General features: G+C 45.7%; 1 protein-coding gene across 3 annotated transcripts; it reads right to left on the reverse strand.

Annotated features, from left to right (window-relative positions):
- Positions 1 to 2,277: 2,277 nt before the first annotated feature.
- Positions 2,278 to 18,456, reverse strand: LOC143163483 (cyclin-dependent kinase inhibitor 1-like). Of its 3 annotated transcripts, none has more exons than XR_012995914.1 (4): positions 18,379 to 18,456; positions 13,873 to 14,315; positions 9,471 to 9,761; positions 2,278 to 5,895 (listed from the first exon to the last, which is right to left on the reverse strand). XR_012995914.1 is itself a non-coding variant. In XM_076344923.1 (3 exons), coding segments are annotated over exons 1-3 (513 nt in total). In that variant the 5' UTR covers positions 18,381 to 18,456; the 3' UTR covers positions 2,278 to 9,693. The 3 variants fall into 3 exon arrangements, 1 of the variants encoding a protein (XP_076201038.1); XR_012995913.1 differs by having other exon boundaries at positions 2,278 to 7,382; XM_076344923.1 differs by having other exon boundaries at positions 2,278 to 9,761.
- Positions 18,457 to 18,840: the final 384 nt, after the last annotated feature.

Below are 18,840 nucleotides of genomic sequence, written 5' to 3' on the forward strand. Positions count from 1 at the left end.
ACGGGAAAACAAAAGCCATTTCCATTATGGGCACAGTTCAGGCATCTCTCTAAAAGCGATCACACACGGGAGGTGTTAACAAGAAATGTGCACGGGGTTACATTCTCTTTTCCATTCAAGTGTCAGCTTTGCTAGCTTGCAATCGGAGGCAAATCAGTGATCCATGGCTGAGCAGATCAGAAAGGTATGATGTAATGGGCCCTGCGCTCAATCCATCCTTCACGCGGAGCAGCGGAGCCCCGTCCCATCGAGTTAATCATTGACATGAAAGAATCGCCTGGGCACTGACGCGGGAGGGGGCTCGGGAGGGGAGCGTGTAACCCCCCCTGAGCTGAAGCGGTGGAAATTTTTCTCTCTTACCCAGCCACCAAAGTCTTGAGGAGGTGCTTGGCACCGCCAGGAAAAAGGCTCTTTGATGGGAATTGGATGCCAGCTCCCTGTTTGGAGGTGCTGGTTTATGTGTTGCAGCTCCCCACCACCACTCGGCTAATCTCTATTACATATCTACAGACAAAACAGCTACTTGGCATTGTGTTGCGGATGTCTGCAACTTTTGCCAGGATGTTGAACAGAGGCCAGGAACTTGGGTGGAGACAGGAGCCAGAAGGTCATCTGGGGTTGCTGCTCTTTGTTAGAGCTAAATAACGTTGTGAATGTATTAAGCCCCTTTCCACGCACTGATTTTATTTTTTTTTCAATGCCTTCAATAGTCGTCTTTTTTTTTTTTTCGCTGGGCTGGATTCATGTACAAAATGCAAGGCAGAGCAGTCTGCTCATTTGCACTTAGTATGAAACCCTGAGTTTGAGGTTTTTCTAGCGAAAAACGCACCAGCATACTCACTGCAAAGGTTTGCTCTGTGAGAACAAGAACTTGGGTGCTTTGTCATTTCCTCTCTTTCAGACACCAATCAGTCACTCACCTTCATGAAACTATCAAACGATCTCATTATTGTTCCCTAAGAGGAGAAGTTTAAAAAAAAACCAAACAGCTGAAAGTGGGCTGAAGCAAATTGTGGCATCTGGAATTGCAAAGTTGCTGCTGGATCCTACAGCCCTGCTGAGCACTGGTCACGCTGCTGGAACACCCCGGTGGGGACTGAAAAATGGCATGAGTAAGATTTGCATTTTATACAATTGATGTTATTAAATGAGTTCTGTGGCTGCATGGATGTATCTGCTTATTCTGACCTGTAAGATGCCAAAGTTTACACATATATTATTGAGTCATTAGTGTGGATCTCCTTCATAAAACAGGTTGCAGATGAAAGGAGGTTAATACCTCAGCAATGCAAATTATGGTTTCTTCCCATGTCAAATTACAGCAAAATAGTTACAGACTGACATGGAGACAGTAAACAATTTGTTATCAGGAAAATCATGTTATATTCTTCTTTTTGACACCATGGGAAGTGCATGGCTGGGTGAACACGTGGAGTTCAGGGATTCATGGCAGGTGCTTCTCTTCACTGGTGAGACTGATGTTCCTGTGGCTGTAGACAAGTGGCTTCTTCCTTTTTTTATTCAGGTATTCTTTTGCCCATAAACATGTACTGTCTATTGAAATCTACCCATCCCCTGCTCCACTGCCTAGGGTACAACAGCCATGGGAGACATGTTTTTGAGGTTGACATCACCAGGCTTTTTGGTGCTGGGGGACAACCCTATTCTGCTCCAGGTAGGACAATTTAGTTGTGAACATCCTCATTCTGTTTTTCCTTCAGCCCATGTTTTTTAGCCAGTCCTTTTCCTGACAGATAGTGTGCAGTAAGATAAGGAAATCACAGCATGGCCCTAAAACATCACAGGTATTCTCCGTGGTAACCTCTGCTGAGCATGGCCTGATGTGTTTGGGACGGGATGCAAACAAATGCCGCTGGCCACCAGAAAATCCCACGTTACCTCAGGTGTTTCCCAAATCGCGTTCTGTGATGGATGCCCTCCTGGTCCTTGGCAGTCCCGGGGAAGCTTGTGACGCATCCTTTGCAAGGCCCCTCTCTCAGGAAGAGCTTTGTGTCTCTTTCTTGGTATATAAAAGGCAACGCTAGTATTACATGTTACCCGTCTGCTGCTCCAGTTTATCCCTGGAACAGGACTGCTTTGTATCAGGCAAGAAAGTCCTTGTGTATAAGATGCAAATACATATGTATCCCTATATATTTACATATAGATATATGGATACATATACATAATAAATAACATGTATAAATATTTTATTAATTATTAAATAATAAATGTGTGGGTTTTTTTTTTCCCTGGAGTCTTGCTGGATGAAAGGTGTTGTAACATAAAATATTTTATTCATGGCTATGTTATCCAGACCGTGGCACCATTTTCCAGAGACATCATCTAATTCTAACATCTGAGAAACTCTTAGAATAAGATTTCGTGGTAACAACAAATAACAAAGGCAGAAAGATTGTGGAAAGGTAAAAAGGCTGATGGTGATTTGCAGCATGCAAGCTAAAAATTCCCTGCGGTCTCAGTCCTACGTCCCAGCCTCCTTATGCTGCTTCGCTGTTTAGTAGGGCTTCTTTTTTTTTAAAGGACAAGACAAACTGTCTAGCCGCAAGAATTTAAACAATGCTTTTAATCTGAGTGAAGAAATGTGCTTGTACTGCTTGACTGCCTTTAAAGTCCACTATTGCAGTATCTCAGCAAAAGGTGCATTTGTAGAACGGGGAGCTGTAGCTTAATGTAGCTGCGCCGTAAAGCCTATTTATCTCCACTGCGCTTGATTTACAGTTCTCAATAACCCCCTTGCCATCTTTTTGGCTGAGAAACCTTCAGAGGTGGTGCCTGCCATGGAGGGACACGGCTCCCCCCGGTGCTGCCCTGGTCCGAGCGGCACTGTCCCCACCATCCCGCAGCCAAAAAGCCAGCTGATAACTGATGTACGTTTTTAAATAACCTGTGTTTTAAGAAAAGGGAAATGTCACTGCAGCTTTTTACTCTGAAACCAAGGGGAAATGCACTGAACCGCACAAATTTTTCTTGAACAGAAATGAACTTTTACTCCCCAAGGGCTGGTGACATCTTGATGCTCTTTTTACATGGTTCAAGTGCCTGACATGAGCCTCTCCACCCTTCGTTTCCACATCTATCCTTCCACTCTTAGCCCAACATACTCTGTTTCACAGGGTCCCGATATTGCTAGTGAGATTTTGTGTGCACACATCTGCACAGGCACGACAACCGTGTATGAGTGGGTTGTATAAAAGGTTGTATAAAACCCTATAAAAGGATAGAGATTCAGATAGTATCTCTCGTTTCCCTTTAGGGGAGACAGCGCCAGATGCTGCTGCCGATAACAGCATCCCTGTGCTGCTCTGGGACCCAGCCCGGTGCCCCGACAGACTGGTGGGGGTAAAGCAGAGTCGCCGGCGTTTCCCATCCATTCCTGGAGCTCCTTGCTTTCCTTGACACGCCAAAACGTGCATCTTGTGGTTCTTGGCTGTATGAAGCATTTGATACGTGGCTTGTAAGGTCAGAAAGGTTGGCCGTTCCTGGGTACACACATTTTCTTAACACACGTTTGGGAGGCTCTATGCACTGCGTCAGTGAAAACAGCTCCACACACAGATATACATCCACATATTGGAAAGAAGGGAGACAGATGGTCTCTATTACCTCACGTAACCAAACGCAGGATGCAGATGATCCGAAACAATTAGAATGGGTGTTTTCCTATCACAGAGTTTTAAAGAGATTTCATTCATCACATACTTAGTGGCACAGCTCCAGCTCCAAGGACATATCTGAGACAGGGATTTAAAAATACTCATAATAAAGTTTTTCTGCTCAGTATAAAGTTGTGATTTTAAAGTGTAAAATGGCTTGACTCTTTAAAACCAGAAGTAAGTGCTATGCGCCACCCTGATCCTGTGAGTTTCCCTTTTCCAATGGGATCATGAGAGTGTTTCTCCACTTTCTTCATGCCAAGGACCACCTAAATTTTTAGGAAAATGAGTCAGCAGACCAGTTGTATTACCGCTGCCACAACAGTTTCATTTACAGCAGCAAAACACTGGGCTGATCTTTGCACATCTGTGTATTTTCTCCATTTTGCCTCCTTGCTGCTGTGCTGTGAGAATGTGCATCGTTTCTATTTTTGAAAATAGTTTTAATTGGTACGTGGATCCTCTCCTAAAGTTTCAGGGACCAGTAGAGGTCCCCAGCCAGTGCTGCAAAACATTTGCCCGGGGCACTCCTTTCCAATCACCAGTTTACCTTGGCCCATCAGCGTTGCAGCGGGATGAACTACTGTCTTTGGCCTCTCGACGATGTAATTGTGCAGGAAGAAATGTCAGGTTCATACCAAGCTAGAAAAAATATTTATTTAGCAGGTGCGTACATGTTGGTTTTACCCCCCCACCCGCTGAAGCTGCTCAGCGCTTTGGAATGCTCCTTGCCTTTACGGAGAGGATTAATGGGCAGAGTGAAGGTTATTATCCTACAAACACAGCTGATCACATGAACCCGCCACTTCTCAGTGCCTCCTTAGAAGACAAAGATATGGGTTTGGAAAAGATCATTTGAAAGAGGGACCTAGAGAATCAGACCTTTAAATCCGTATTTAGTTCCTGATTGTTTTTCAGAACTGCTGCTCCTAAGTAACTCCTCCAGTTCAGTAGAAGTCATTGTAATAAAAAAATCTGTGTGTATGCATGCCATATATTATAAATCACTTTGTCTCCTATTGAAGCACAGCCACTTCTGGGTAAAAACACGGCAGATGTTTAACATGTCATGTCACAGCAGCTCTCTGTAGCAGATTTCAGCGGGACAGGAAGAATGCCATGAAACTGCAAGAAGGATTTAGTTAGGCGAGACGTAATTACCAAAGTTGGACTATGTCCAGGACACTGGGGCAAACCCTCCTGCCTTTGCAAATTTGATTTTAACAACTTTAATTTTAAACACCTGATAGTCGTATTTCTTGCCAAGGGAACAGATTGCTGAAAGTAAGAGGCAGCATTTCCTAATCAAAAAAAGTCTCAGAAATGAAGAAAGGAAAAAAAAAGTTTCCTCCTATATGGTTTGTGACACCTCAGTGGGAAACCATGAAATAGCCACTGCAGAAACACATTTTCTGGGCTGTAGGTCAGCTCAGCTTATACTACCCCACAGCCCGAGACAATGTTTTGTGAGTGGAAGTGATGAATTGTAGAAAGTGGAACAGCACAGGGGGATCAGTGCAGGGAGGCCAGGTCAGAGCAGTGCAGAAACAAAACAAGAAGAACCTGCCTAAAAAGAAGAAAATTCAACTTCTTTTGCTATTAAAACATATTTACGCACCAGCATTTATTGATGACATTGCAAATATCCACATCCGACAACCAAATGGTTCAACACACCAGCTTGCTTATGTGGAATTCAACTGTGTCTACGGCATTGCAACAAAACAAGCAGAACAAAATGAATACCTGAAAGAAAGCACCTTGTATAACAGAGACCCTCTGAACCTCAGGAGAAACGTTGTTGACCTTGGCTACCCCTGAGATTTGTCATGTGAACAGAGCAAATCGTTTCTCACAGCAGTTCGCAAGCTTTGGAATAAGCAAGTCCTGATCCTGCTTTAGTGCAGCGGGATGGAGTAGGTGACTTCCCAGGCTTCCTTCCAACCAAACATTTCTGTGATATTAAGGCCCACCCCCAAAGCCTATTAACAAGGATCCAAAAGATAATGGTAAAATAGTAAAGCATCTACTGTAGCAAGTTGATAGCTTCTCCAGGAAACCAATACTACCCTATAGAAGGATACTTCAGAATAGATTCCAGAGGAGTTGCTTTAAGTAGAAGAAAGCTGTACTTGCATCACCCTGAAGATAACTGGAAGCACGTGGAGAATCTCTTTTCCTGGCTTTTTTGCCCAAGTGAAACAACCTTCTCCAATTGCTGCTGAAAGGAATTTAATGAAATAATCCATACCTGAGAGATTATTTCCACGTTTGTACAAAACATAAAACAAGTGTTCTGGGACTTGCTCTGTCCCATTTTCAGCTCAGGTTGTGTTGCACATGGGACACATTTATCTCGGATGGAAAAAGTCTGAACTACTGATTTCCCTAACGTGTACGCTGGTCACACCATGGTATCAGCGGAAACTAGGTTGTGGCTGTTGAGTAGTATATAGCCCTGAGTCACGCATGCAGCTTATATTCAAAAAAGAGGAAGGAGGAGGGCTCAGGTAGACGTTAATTGTACCTACTTATCAGCATACCAAAGTTACAATATGCTGTGGGTTCCTGATGCAGCCTCCCTTCTGCCTTGTACTGCTTACACAGCCACACAAGACCTTAAACCAGTGCTGCTACCCTGTCTTTAATGCCCAAAGTCTGAACGCATCCTCCTGCTTCTCATCATGAGAAAGTGCCACTTTGGGGTTTGGTGGGTGGCCGCAGACCCCTGCAGCCCATCAAACTCACAGGTCAGCAAATAAGCCCTTAACAGCTTTGTTACAGGATTAAATCTCGTACGTTCAACACACTGTTTATGCCCAAGGAACGAAGCAGACCAAAGCTTCAGTGTATTGCTTTTTCAATCAGGTCTGCTGCCTCATTTAAAGAATGGGAATATTTTCGACCCACCTACTATTAAAAAAATATTATTATTACAGCTTTGCTACATACTGACATATACCCTTGTGCATACTGTGTTAAACAAGAAAGTACAATTCACAAGTTGAGCAAAATATTGCAATATTCCATGTGTCACTGTTTCCTCATCAGCATGGTAATGAAACACAGATATGCTTTATCTACCCTGGTGATGATGAAGCTCAGACACTAATCAGAGGTTTGTTGTTAGTTTTGGCTGTCACACACACAAAAATATAGCAGAAACCATTTTTCTTTATCTTTTAAAACTCCTGTAGAAAGGAGGCAATGGCTTTACACAGTTAGCTGCTTGTCCATTTATTCTGTAGAGTAAAAGGCCTAGTACAAAACATCCAGCCTCACTTCTCCTCTGGTGTAAATAAAGGTGGTTCCACCATAGATCAGTGGAGCTGTAATACAGTGTACACCAGGGGAGGATTAGGCCCTCTGCTACAAGTATGTAAATTTCCCATTTCAAACACCAGTATGAAAACAGTATTTCCCTCTCCTCCACCTTCTTCTGTGTTACTGTGTTATCTTCATCTCCAATATTCCATCATTTCAAAAAACATTGACAAATGTATAATCAGCAAGCAGAAAGATACCACATTGTCTAATCAGCAGAAAACTCTTTTCTACCCTAGCGTTGAGCTCCCAGTCACAATCACAGCTAATTAAGATGCTATAAACACGGACAGGCCAAATGTTCCACCACAGTCTCCACCTTTCAGTCTGAATGTATCGAAGTTCCACTCTAAGGCCAGTATCTGCATTGGTATCCAAAACCTGTTATTGATAATTTAAACAATTGTTTTATGAATTCCTATGACATTATAGTGTCCTAATCACAAAGCATTTAAGGCAGATACTTCCTTTTAAATGTACACTTAAGCACTAAGCTGTTTTGGAATTAGTATGAAAAAAAAAAAAAGATCCTTCCTTGTTTCTTTGGGACAGCAGTACATTGACAGTCATTCTTTCTCCTAATAAAGAGAAGCATCCCTTTTCCCCTTGAAAGAAGACGACTCAGCTACTTCACGATAACCTCATGCATGGCAGACTTTAGGGCTTTTATGCACAGCTCGTGCCATCCTGGTCAGAAAGTAATTCTGCAAGTAACCTTGCTACAAACCAAAAAGGTGCACGGTGTCATTGGTCTGCTTTAAAATTACTAACACATGGAGAGACAGTTGCACAATTTTTCTTAATTAGAGAAAATCACCACACTTTAAAAAAGAGAATAGACTGTTCTAATCACAAGCAAAGTTTAAAAATAAAACCAAACATACAAAAAGCCCAGTCCCACACCTTTATGCTACAACACAACGGGCTGAAAAGCGTGTAACAGACTTGCCTGGCCCACAAACACACTGAAGGCTCTGCGAGCAGCAGTTGCCAGGTTGGCCCTCATCCTGCTTCATTTGGGTAAAACTCCCCTTGACATCAGCTGGAGCAAGGTTTGTTCCTAACTAAATAAAAAATTCAAGAGGGACAATCGTACCTTGTGACTCTTGTATGTAGCTGGAAACAGGCTCTGACCCTGCAATTTGCTGAGCATCTTTATCTCAGCATACAGAAACAGACTGAAATCACTGCCTTGTGCCATTTTGGGGAAAATCAACTATTATTTATGTCTAAACACTTGTAGCTCTTAATGGGAAAAAAGAAATGCACTAAACTCTCCTGATGTTGCATGTAATGCAGGGTGTATGACTTGCTTACACCACTTCTCGTGTGTACACCTGACACACACACACGAGCATGCTGATTTTTACTATGCAAGAGAAACCTTAGTTTGTTTGGATTCGACATAAAAAGCAGCAGTCCATCATCTCATGTCGTTCTAAACCCCTGACATTTACAGAGGTCTTTCCAAACGAGTTCATTAAACACTGCGTGCATCTTAAGGCCATATGCAGCAGTGTAATTTAGAGCATATATTTTATAGGTTTCTTTTTCTGGTTTACCCACTGATTATTATGTGCTGTAAAACCTCAATTATCCCAACTAGTCAGGGGAATAAGAAAGGGAACTAAAAAGTAGGTAATGGAAAAGTATATGTTAACAAATGCCATGGAAAAGCAGTCCATGCAACACCAAGACTGTTGCACGTGTAACGTTTCAGTGTTATTAATGCCCTTTCTCTTCTTATAGAAGGATTAGTAGTATGAATAAAAAGCACAAAATGGCAACTAAACAGTCTCCCTCATTCTTACTATGTTCTTACAACCAGCAGGCATTTTAAAACACTGTGGACAAAAGCACAGCAAATTTTACCTTCCTTTTCACCCTGCAAACTCATAGACCTAGATGGAACAGCACAACCCAAAATACAGGCTGGATTTGGCCCAGCTGGTAACAGGAATGACTTGAAAGATACAAGAATATATCTGAAAATTTCTCCCCATAACATATAAGTTTAACCACCTAATTCTTGCAGAGGGGGCAGACATACAGGGCTAAAATGGCTGCTGATATAAATGGAAACTTTCCCAAATAATTTCAGCTGTCTCCATTTACAGCCCAGCAATATATACGTTTGGCACCCAAGCGCTGTTACTTATGCCCTGAATAGTTGCAAGCACAAAATTCTGTACCTGAAAAAAAAATCACAGAAAGGGCTGGGAATTTTTTTTAGTGTGTCAGACCTGTAAAGCTGAGATGGTGAAACTTAGTAAGCCATCCCTGCTAAAACCAAAAAAGAGGGTATGTAAAGATGTGACAACATCAAAGACCCCAACTGTACAGTGACTTGTCCAAGCACATTATTACACGTATACAGTTGTTTTAACTGTTTACCACTTTCTCACGTACGGTGACTTTTAATGCATGTTAAACTGCTAGCCAATTTCTGTAGTGTCCAAACTTGCTTACCAGTGGTTTTTAAGGCCAGTAATTTCTCATCAAAGTGATTCCAGTTGATTTGGCCTGACCCCATCGCAAGGAAAGTATTTTCTGTTTTCACTGCTGCTGTCACGAATACGTCTTTGTGGGATGCCCCTAAGTGTCCGCAGCCTGCACACCTGGTTTTTGAAGGTTGAGGAAACTTGGCAGATGTTTCCAACCTCTCCAGTGCAGAGCAATCATCTCCTTGCTTTCAAGAAGCTGACTTCTTCGCAGCAGCGTGCATATTCATTTTGACTTGCTTCTTTGCCGAGTAGTAATCTGGAGAACAACACATTAACAGAATTAACGCTATGACACTGATAACTGCTGCTTTTCAAGAAATCTCTCAAATCTCGTTTTCGTGTTGAAGAAGTCATTTAGACTTCTCTATGGCTCGTGAATGAACAAAACTAATACCTTTAGAATGTTCCACATAAAGCTATGTAATACCAAGCAAAACAAAGGAAATGTGCTGGCTTTTATCCAGTTGAGATCAAAAGACTTTGGACGCTCTTATGCAAGCTGAGCAATGTGACATTTCACTCCAACTTTTAGATCCACGGCTGCAGTGCTTTCCAGACATAGGTTTTTTTTCCTCCTTAAAAATAACAAAAAATACTCTGCAAAATAACATCAGAAGAACTATATATATGGGGTGCTTTATTTCTGCTTATTAGATCAAACTGCAGATTCAAGGAGGACTGCATAAAACCTTGTACTATCACTGAATTATAACTAATTCTTTGCTCAGAGAGTAAGCACTGTGGCTGATGAGGAGAACACCCATTACGTTTTCATACATACGTGTGGCTGAATCTTTGTTTCAGGTGCAAACATAAATCAACCTTAACTACAGAACTGTAATTATGACACAGGAGTTTCCCTATGAGTTCTTTCTCTGCCTCCCAGCCTCGCACAAAAAATACATACTTTTTTCAGGTAAATAAGGCAGAATGAGCTGAAATGGAAGGTAGATGCTTATTTATATTTAGAGTTCATGGGGTTTACCTGGTAAAAATTGTCTGTATTCGTAATAATGAATTCGCTCCAATTTCAGTTGAGGATGTGGGCTCTATGATATTTAAACCTGAGCTTTCTGTATAGTCAAATTGGCAACACCTATTGAGTCCTAGCAGCACGAAGTCTTGCATTAATTTCAACGCAGAACATTATTGGCAGGATGGCTAATGTTCTGTAGGCTTTCACAGCCAAGCTTGTGCAAGGAAATTCCTGCAGCCAACCTCCTTAAGGATACGTCTGCATGGCACAGTGCAATGGAGTGCAGCCGTCCCTGAGCTAGCCCTAAGTTAAACTTCTGGAGCAGGACGTAATCCCAAGGAGAGTATATTCTCCCGGGCAGGAGCGTGCACTGCTAACTCAGTAGAAAAGCAAATCCCGCCATTACTCTAACCTGCTGTATTCTCTCTGTGAAGCAGCAGAGGAAAGGAATAGCAGTAAGAAAAACAAACTTACATTACCAAATGTAATCCTTACTACTTATTTCTCCTATTTAAAAGACTTCTATATAGCTATCCTCCATTTTATTTTGGGAAAAGAAATGCATTAGGAATTATGCTTAGTAGATGAAATTCAGAAAAGACTTAAATAGCTGGTATTCCCATTTCTGCCTGTGAAGAATTTTAGCAAAAGCCCAACTGCTCAGATGCCCACATAACGGAGCCTAGTTTCAAAATTGATAGAGGCATTTAAAATTAAGCCAGGGGGATGCAGCTTCCCCAGAGCCATATTCAGATGACCTAGCCTCCATCTAGGATGCTAAACAGAGTCCATGGAAATTGGCTGGCTTGCCTAAGGGACCCTAAACAGCACTTGTACCGGCATAAGTAAGGTACTGAGGAGGATGCTGCCTGCAGCCTGTCAGTAGGAAAGCCTGGCCACAGGGAGCTAGGAGGGAAAGATTTCTGTTGTTTAAATATACCTACCTAAATACCTGCTTTCCTTTCCTCCCCATTTTCTCCCCAGCCATCTTGCATGAACTATCCGCTTCAGAAGTAAGACCAGCTAGTGAAAACATAGGGTTGTTACCAATTTTCTCTCTTTGACCTTTTGCAAAGGAGGCAAGGATGTACGAATGTCTCCCAGGAGAGCCAAGGCCTAAGTGTATCAGACTGAGCCAAACCAAAAAGTCTGGAAGAGAAGAAGAGGAGTGAAGAGCTGGCATGGTTTGCCAACCTTGATTAGTAGGGGGGAAAAAAAAAAGAAAGTAAAAAGTGAAAAAGGCTTATAGCCTATATCTGAGCTGCTTTTGAATTTGAGGCTCTCCCAGAAAACAGAGCAGAACCACACTGGGTCCGCAATGAAAAAGAGAGAATGGAGATGGAGTAAATCTACATAAAAGGGTTGGGAGATAGAAGGGAAAATCTACTTTTGTACTGGTTAGCTCTCTGCATGTCTGAGGAGTCAAATGCAGCAGGAAAACCTCTGCTCCTTCCACTCTGGCGGCGCCAATGCCCACAAAACCCCATGGTTGGTTTTTAATATATCGATATTTATTTAATGGGCCACAGCTGTCTTTGAAAGTCTAAATTAAATGCACATTGTTGGATCTTAATGTAAAGCATTACAGTGTTCTTGTTGACCAAAGCAGAACGCAGATAACTGAGTTCAAATCCAACCTCAGATCCTAATCCTAAACTAACCTTTCATTACAGGATGGCAGAAGATGAGCAAAGGGGTGGAAGCATGGGGACAGACCGTATCAGTATGTGTCACTCTCCCTGGCTCAGTTTTGCCTGAATTACTTCAGTCGTGCCCAGAGGGACAAGGTTCCTGCAGCTAGAGGGAAACTTCTAATGCATCCTTCAGCTGGCCGTAAGAAGGATGTGTGTGTGTGTGTGTGTGCGTGCGCGCGCGCCTGTGAGAGAAGGATTGAGAGACGGACTGATCTCCAAGCCTCACCAAAAGAGAAGACTGCAAACGGTTTTCCTGGCCCACCTTGCACACCCAGATTCCTTGGGGAGAAGGGTACTGTTGTTAGACTAAAGTGTTTTATGAAAACACGTGGGAAAGTGTTAAACTGTGCAGCGTGGTATCTTGGTTTCCACATCCCCTGATGAAATGTTTCTTGCCTGGGGAAAACAAAACAGAAGAAAAATATCCCCTGGAAATATCTGCATAATTTACTCCCACATACCTAGTGAGAGATTTACAGTTGAACAGCAGTTCCCTCAAACCATCACAACATTGTGCTCTGAATTACATTTCTGTACTCCTACCTGTAAATTATACTGTTAATTAGTTAATGGCTGTAAAGTGCTTTGGAGAAGAAAAGAGCACTCATTAAATATCATTGTTCTGTACTCCAGTGTGCAATGTTCCACTCTTCATTAATCTCCAACCTCTTCCTGAACCTCTCGCTAGCAATTAAGTTTCATACCCTCAAATAGCAAATTAGTCTATTGTCTGACTTAACTGAGATCAACATCACTGTTCAGAAAGTGTTTCCTGAAACCTTAGCTTCAATTATCTTCTAGGCAATTTCAAGCTGGTGTCTCACATCAAATTCCCAAAAGAAAATCCTTGGTCTACATCTTGAAAACCTCAGTCTTGGATAAACGAAAACCCCAATACAGACAAGGGAAATCTAATATATGGGATCAGATTTTTCAAACAAACTCAAATCCCGTTGAGAAGAGAAAATGCGGGGCCAGATGTTCAGAAGAGCTTAGCATGCAGGATGCTGAGGACTTTCAAAAACCTGATGCTTTTTTATGGGTGCTGAAACCCACTCCTTTGTACATCTGGCAGCAAGTCCTGGCGAGAGGCATTTGAAAACCTAGCCCCTTCTGCCGCCTGGCCAAGTTTAAGATCGATTTGCCCTTAAAATTCCTGGATGCCTTCACTGAGTATAATATCCAAGCTGAAGTTAGCAGGAGACCTGGCTGCTTTCTCTGGTTTCTGGTCTTCCTCCTAGGGCTTAGCTGGCGTATTGCACTCGGGAAAGGGTGCACACAGCCAAACGTATGAGCAAGCAAAAAACCAAAAACTCCCATCTGATGGGCAACCCTGTTTTCCTGTTGGGTTCCTGCTTGAGGAATCACCTCACTACTTTTCTTAGACTGCCTTTTTAAACATCTAACCCTACTAACCATCCCAACTACCCTCCCGCAAGAAATGGTCGTTATCTTATTGCTCTGTGACAAGCCCTAAACAGACCCCAGGGCCAGGAGGGGGGTTGTGTCACAGCACCTTTGAAGAACACAAGCCCCGTGCCCATCGATTTAGAGCGTGCCTTCCTCCTCTTGCTGATGCTTCTTTGAAGGTTTTGCACTTTCTTAAAGCAAGACTGGTTTATGGGCCCACCAGATAATTTCTAAGCAGCTGCTGGGACCAGGTTTGATCATCTGAGCCACACCAGGGTCTCACACACCTGTCAAAGCTGTCTGTCTTCTTTCCTTCCCTTCCGAGATCCTCTTGCCCCCTGTTTTCTCAGAAGTTTTGGGTTTCTCAGTCAGTGCCACCTGGGCAAAGTGGTGACTCTTGTCCTCCCTCCTCAGTGACCAGTTCAAGTGCTGCAGTGGTCTCCGAGCATCTCCCACCATGCAGCTGTGGTAGAAGGTGGGCACCTCGTGGCCCTCAAGCTCTTCCCACTGCAGAAGCCCCTCCGTCGGCACATCCCGGAGGAAATCGAAGTTCCACTTCTGCTGGGCCCCCTCAACACTGTGGCGCAGCATGTGCTGGAAGTCCTGCCGCAGCTGCTCGTGGTCTACGGGGCCAAAGAGGTTCCTCCGGGCGCGGGTTGTCTTCCCTGGCTTCTGCTCCATCTTCTCTCCCTGGTGCCGCTCTCTGGCGAGTGTATACAGCAGTGACTCCCTGCCAAGGACAGAAGACCATCAGCCACCCTTTGCACATTCAGTTTAGTGGGCACTGCATACTCTTTCAGGGGAGTGTGGCAGTAAATCTAGATACTTTTGATCCTGCTACAGGAAATCTTGGCTTACTTTGAAGGAAATTTATCCCAATCTCCAGTCCAGAGTGAGAATTCCCACCTATAGGGTATGTCTACAGAAGGATGGGGAAGGGTGAAAAGCCCTCACCTCTTTTGTGCACCCTTATTTCAGTGTACACTGAGTGAGGGCTTGCCCTAAGGGGACAGAGACCCACGAGGAACTGGACAACATCCCTTGAGGTAGTGCAGCAAAAGACAGAAAAAACAGAAGTAGTACTTGGGGAAAACAGCCACGTGTATCACTTTAAACAAGGGAAAGAGCCTGAGAAGGAGAATTTCCAAGACAACAAAGGGTGATAGCAATCAGTAAAGTACAGAAGACATGTTTAATTTTACAGTGAAGGTGGTATCTCTTTCCTGACTACTCTTACCATTTGTTTTGCAGTGTCAGCCAAGTTGGAAGCTAAAGATGATCAGAGCAATCACCTGTTTCTTGCCTGACATTTTCATTCCCTTTTCTTGAAGAAATTGCATGAGAAATAGTCCCAGTCACAAATGAAAACAGTCTTTCCTACAATGGCAAATCCTAATCAAGCATCAGTAGGTGGACTTCCCATTTGGTAGGACAGAAGAGATGGGGTTTGCACCCTCCTCTGGCAGGTAAGGTGGGGACACAGCAAGGTGGAGAAGAGAAATGAGGCATTTTGCAGATTTCATAGGCCAGAAGGGCATAAACATACCAAATACATTCACCCACTAATTCCTGCACCAGGTCTTTAATTTGTGGAAGAGCTTGAAAATATATCTTAAAGGTCATTCAATTCTTTCTCTCTCTGGATCCACAAAACTCAGCCCCTCTCACAAGCTGTGATGCGAAGCAGTGGACAGGCTAAAAAGAAACCTCAGAGAAACATTAACAAACAGCCAAATTCTGGATTTGTTGCGCTACTGAATTCTGAAGGGTACAGAGAGTTAGGGAACAGAGCTGCGAGAGGTCAGCTGGTGATTTGTCTACAGACTGTCCAGATAGTCAGAGCAGCAGAGCTCCTGCAGAACCTCAAGCTTTGGGCTTGGTCTCCAACATCCCAAAGGGTGCTTCAGCCACAGCAGACACAAACCCAGATGTGACTGGTATAATCACACACACACACACACACACCCCCCCCGTATTATCTTTGCAGCATTGTATCTAATCCACGTGAACTCTGAGCATCCCCTTGCAATCACACCCCAAGTGCCTACTCTGAAAATGTCACTTGGTGGCTCCGGTATCAAGACCTTGTCAGCAACAGGGCGGTGTTGGCACTTAGATGGTTCTGCACAGTCTGCCACAGAAAACTCAGATACTGAGGGATGTGGCTACCTCCTCCTAGGTAGAAGCTGATTGTCAGTTCTGCAGCTGATAACGCACCTGAGCAGTGGAAGTCCAAAGAGGTAGACCAGCTCCTGCATCCGTTCGTAAATCTTACTCCCTGCCCGCAGCAGCTCTGAACCAGGGTCCCACAAACGCATGGCCCACAGCCACAGTTAAGTGAACCAGAAAGTGCCAGGTCCAGGTTGCCCTTCTGGTGCACGGATTGATTTCCAAATGTTGGGTGTGGCTCTCTGGAGGCTGATGTCTCCCATGGAGCTCCAGGATGGGAAACAGAGTAGTCCTATTCGGTCTGGGACACCATCTGGGGCTGATCATTAGGTCTGATGAGACTACAGTGCCTCCTGGGCCCCAGCCAGTCCCTCCGGTGGTACCACACCGTGCCGTGTGGTTACACCAGCTCGTTTGGTGTGAGCCGTCAGCACTCAGCTGCCAACGGGAGCAAAGCTGACAGTTGCCCACCAGATGCTCCTCGCTCCCCGCAGGGCCTAGGAAAGGTAGGAAAGCTCTTTTCCTGAGGAAAAGCAGCCGAGAGCACAACGACAAGGATAATCCTCTAGGTGGCATCCAGAATCCCCAAACTTCACACAAAACTTTCTCGAGGTTGCACACAGCCTTGCCCTTAGCCGTCGGGATACTCGGCGGTGCCGGCTGTCGCTATAGCTAATAACAATCACACCTCCGTTGCTTCTTCATCTGGTGCCAAGCCCTCGGCTGCTTAAACTGAGTTCATTCAAAGGCAATTGGGTCTTAGGAAAAGGCAAAAGGTCTTAGGAAAGGACACGCAGTGCTTTGCAGGAATATTCCTCTTTCTTAGAAACCTTCCTCATACGTATTAGGAACTGCCTGTTTGATATCAGTGAACCGGAGTTAGAAAGAAAAAAGGTATTTATCAAACAACTATGGCCTTTCCTAATAGCATATTTTAATATCACACAGGAATAAACTAGAAAAGAGACTGCCTTGCTCTATTAATGATTATGGCTATTCCAGTGCAGCCTGCAAATCCAGTGCCTTCTCTTTAAGACTGTCTAATTCCAGGTGTTTCAAAGGAAGATAAAAAGCCAGCAGAGAGGATAATTATAGAATAACCTTTCCCTATGGAAAGTTTCCTCCTAATGCTCTTAATTATGTCATGAATCACAAATGCTTCTAACTCTTCTAAACTTACATCATGTGTATATACTGCCTGTTGCCATCTCCATTATTTATGGTCGCATCCACGGTGAAACCCTGGCCCTACCGCAGCAGAACCAGGATGTGGGCCCTCGCTTTTTTGAGGACTCTTTCCAGGTCTTGGCTCCAAAGCTGCACCGTCACTATTCCCACAGCTTAGTCTGAGTTGCGTGGGTGTATTAAAACACCCATAAAACAAGACCAAAATGTTTCTGAAATGCAAAAACATTATTGGTAGGGTCCTTTCTTTCTTACACCCATGATTTCTGTGTCACTAAGAACAAGTTGTGAGCCCCATTCTGTCAAGCTCATACCTATCCATACATGCATCCTTACTGAGCCAAGATGCAGGACAAACACTGAAGGCTGGAGCTCTGCACTAGCAGTGGCCACTTCTGTTTTCTCTCCAGTTCTGCGCTAGCTTGAATGGGTTGAAAAGAAACACAAACTTCCTAGGCAGTTCAGTGCTTGCTCCTTGCATCAAACTTTCAGAGCATCAGAGGAATGTTATCTCACATTTCTGAATTTCCAGTGTATGCATGAGTTAAAAAAAATAATAAAAAAAGATGACAACAAGCAAGGGAATTAATGCTGTGTATATTTCATTTTCATTCTTTCAGTGAACGTCTGTTGCCTACATAATTTTGCTACTGAAAGTTGCTAGCTCTAAATCTTATTTTCAGACACACCGCTTGCCTGTGGCAGGCGCTCAGGTATCTCTAACTCATCCTTTTCTAAAACTATAGGTGGAGAAAAGGTCTCCCCGTCCCTTCGGGGTGCAGAGGCAGCCACAGCCCTTGTCCCTGCCTTTAAATCCTTGCACCTCTTCCCTGCCTCTCCTGGTGCTGGCTGCCCTGGCAGCACAGCCGAGTGCCACCATCTGTCCCCAGCACGCATCCCCTTTGTGCGGAGGTGAAAGGGATGGGGGTGTGTGTGCAAGAACGGGATTCGTTTGTCATAACCTTCAACGACAGGTACTGAGTGCCTGGGCGGCGTTCATCGCCGCTGCTACCCCCGGCGGGGATCGGTCCCGGGCGAGCTCGCCCCGCGCACGGCGGAAGGGACCGGGGGAGACGGGGGAGCCGTCCCCAGCAGCGGGGTCCCCCCCCGGGGACGGGGCTGGCAAGGCCCCCGCCGCGCCGGTGGTGGTTGGCACTGCCGGGCGAGCCTCCCGCGATGCGCCGCCGGGAGGCTGCGGGGACGGGCGGCGGCGGCGGCGGAGACGGTGCCCTGCCCCTCGAGGAAGCCCTCCGGCCGCCGTGCGGCCGCGCCCCGCCTCTTGCTTACACCCACGGCGGGCGTGAGCGTGCAACGGGCGGCGCGCACCCAACACCGAGCGGGACCGCCGCCGCCCCGCCGCCGGGGCTGTCCCGCTCCCCCCGCTCCCTCCCGGCCCCGGGGGCTGGCGGCGGCGGGGCTCCCGGCCGGAGCTCACTTACATGCGGGGCGTCCCGAGTACCACCTCCCTGCCGGCAGCGGGGAGCGAGGGGAGGCGGCCGGGGCCGGAGCCGTGCGGCGCCGCCGGGCCCATAGCGCGGCCCCGCCCCCGCCTCCGCCTCACGTGCCGCCAGGGCGGGGCCGGGCGGGGCGGGGCGGGCGCCCGTCCAGGCGGCGGCGCACGTGGCGCCGCAACGTGATGCCGCCGCCGCCGCCGCCCCCCCGCGCTCACCGACGGCGCGGGCGGCTCTGCCCGCGGGGTGGGGGGGGGCCCAGTCCCGCCTGCGCGGCGCGGAGCGGAGCGGTGCTTCGAGGCCCTCGCCTTTGGGGGTGGGCGCAGAGAGCGGAGCTCGGGCCCCCGGGCCCTGCCCCGGGAGACCCGCGCTGGGGTCGCGGGGCTGGCAGGGGGTTGTTTCCCGTGCAGAGCAGCAGCCGCGCAGGTTAGGAGGGGGGGCGCCCCGCCA

The sequence above is a fragment of the Aptenodytes patagonicus genome, chromosome 1 (genome assembly GCF_965638725.1).
Source record: "Aptenodytes patagonicus chromosome 1, bAptPat1.pri.cur, whole genome shotgun sequence".
In the NCBI taxonomy this organism is placed as follows: domain Eukaryota; kingdom Metazoa; phylum Chordata; class Aves; order Sphenisciformes; family Spheniscidae; genus Aptenodytes; species Aptenodytes patagonicus.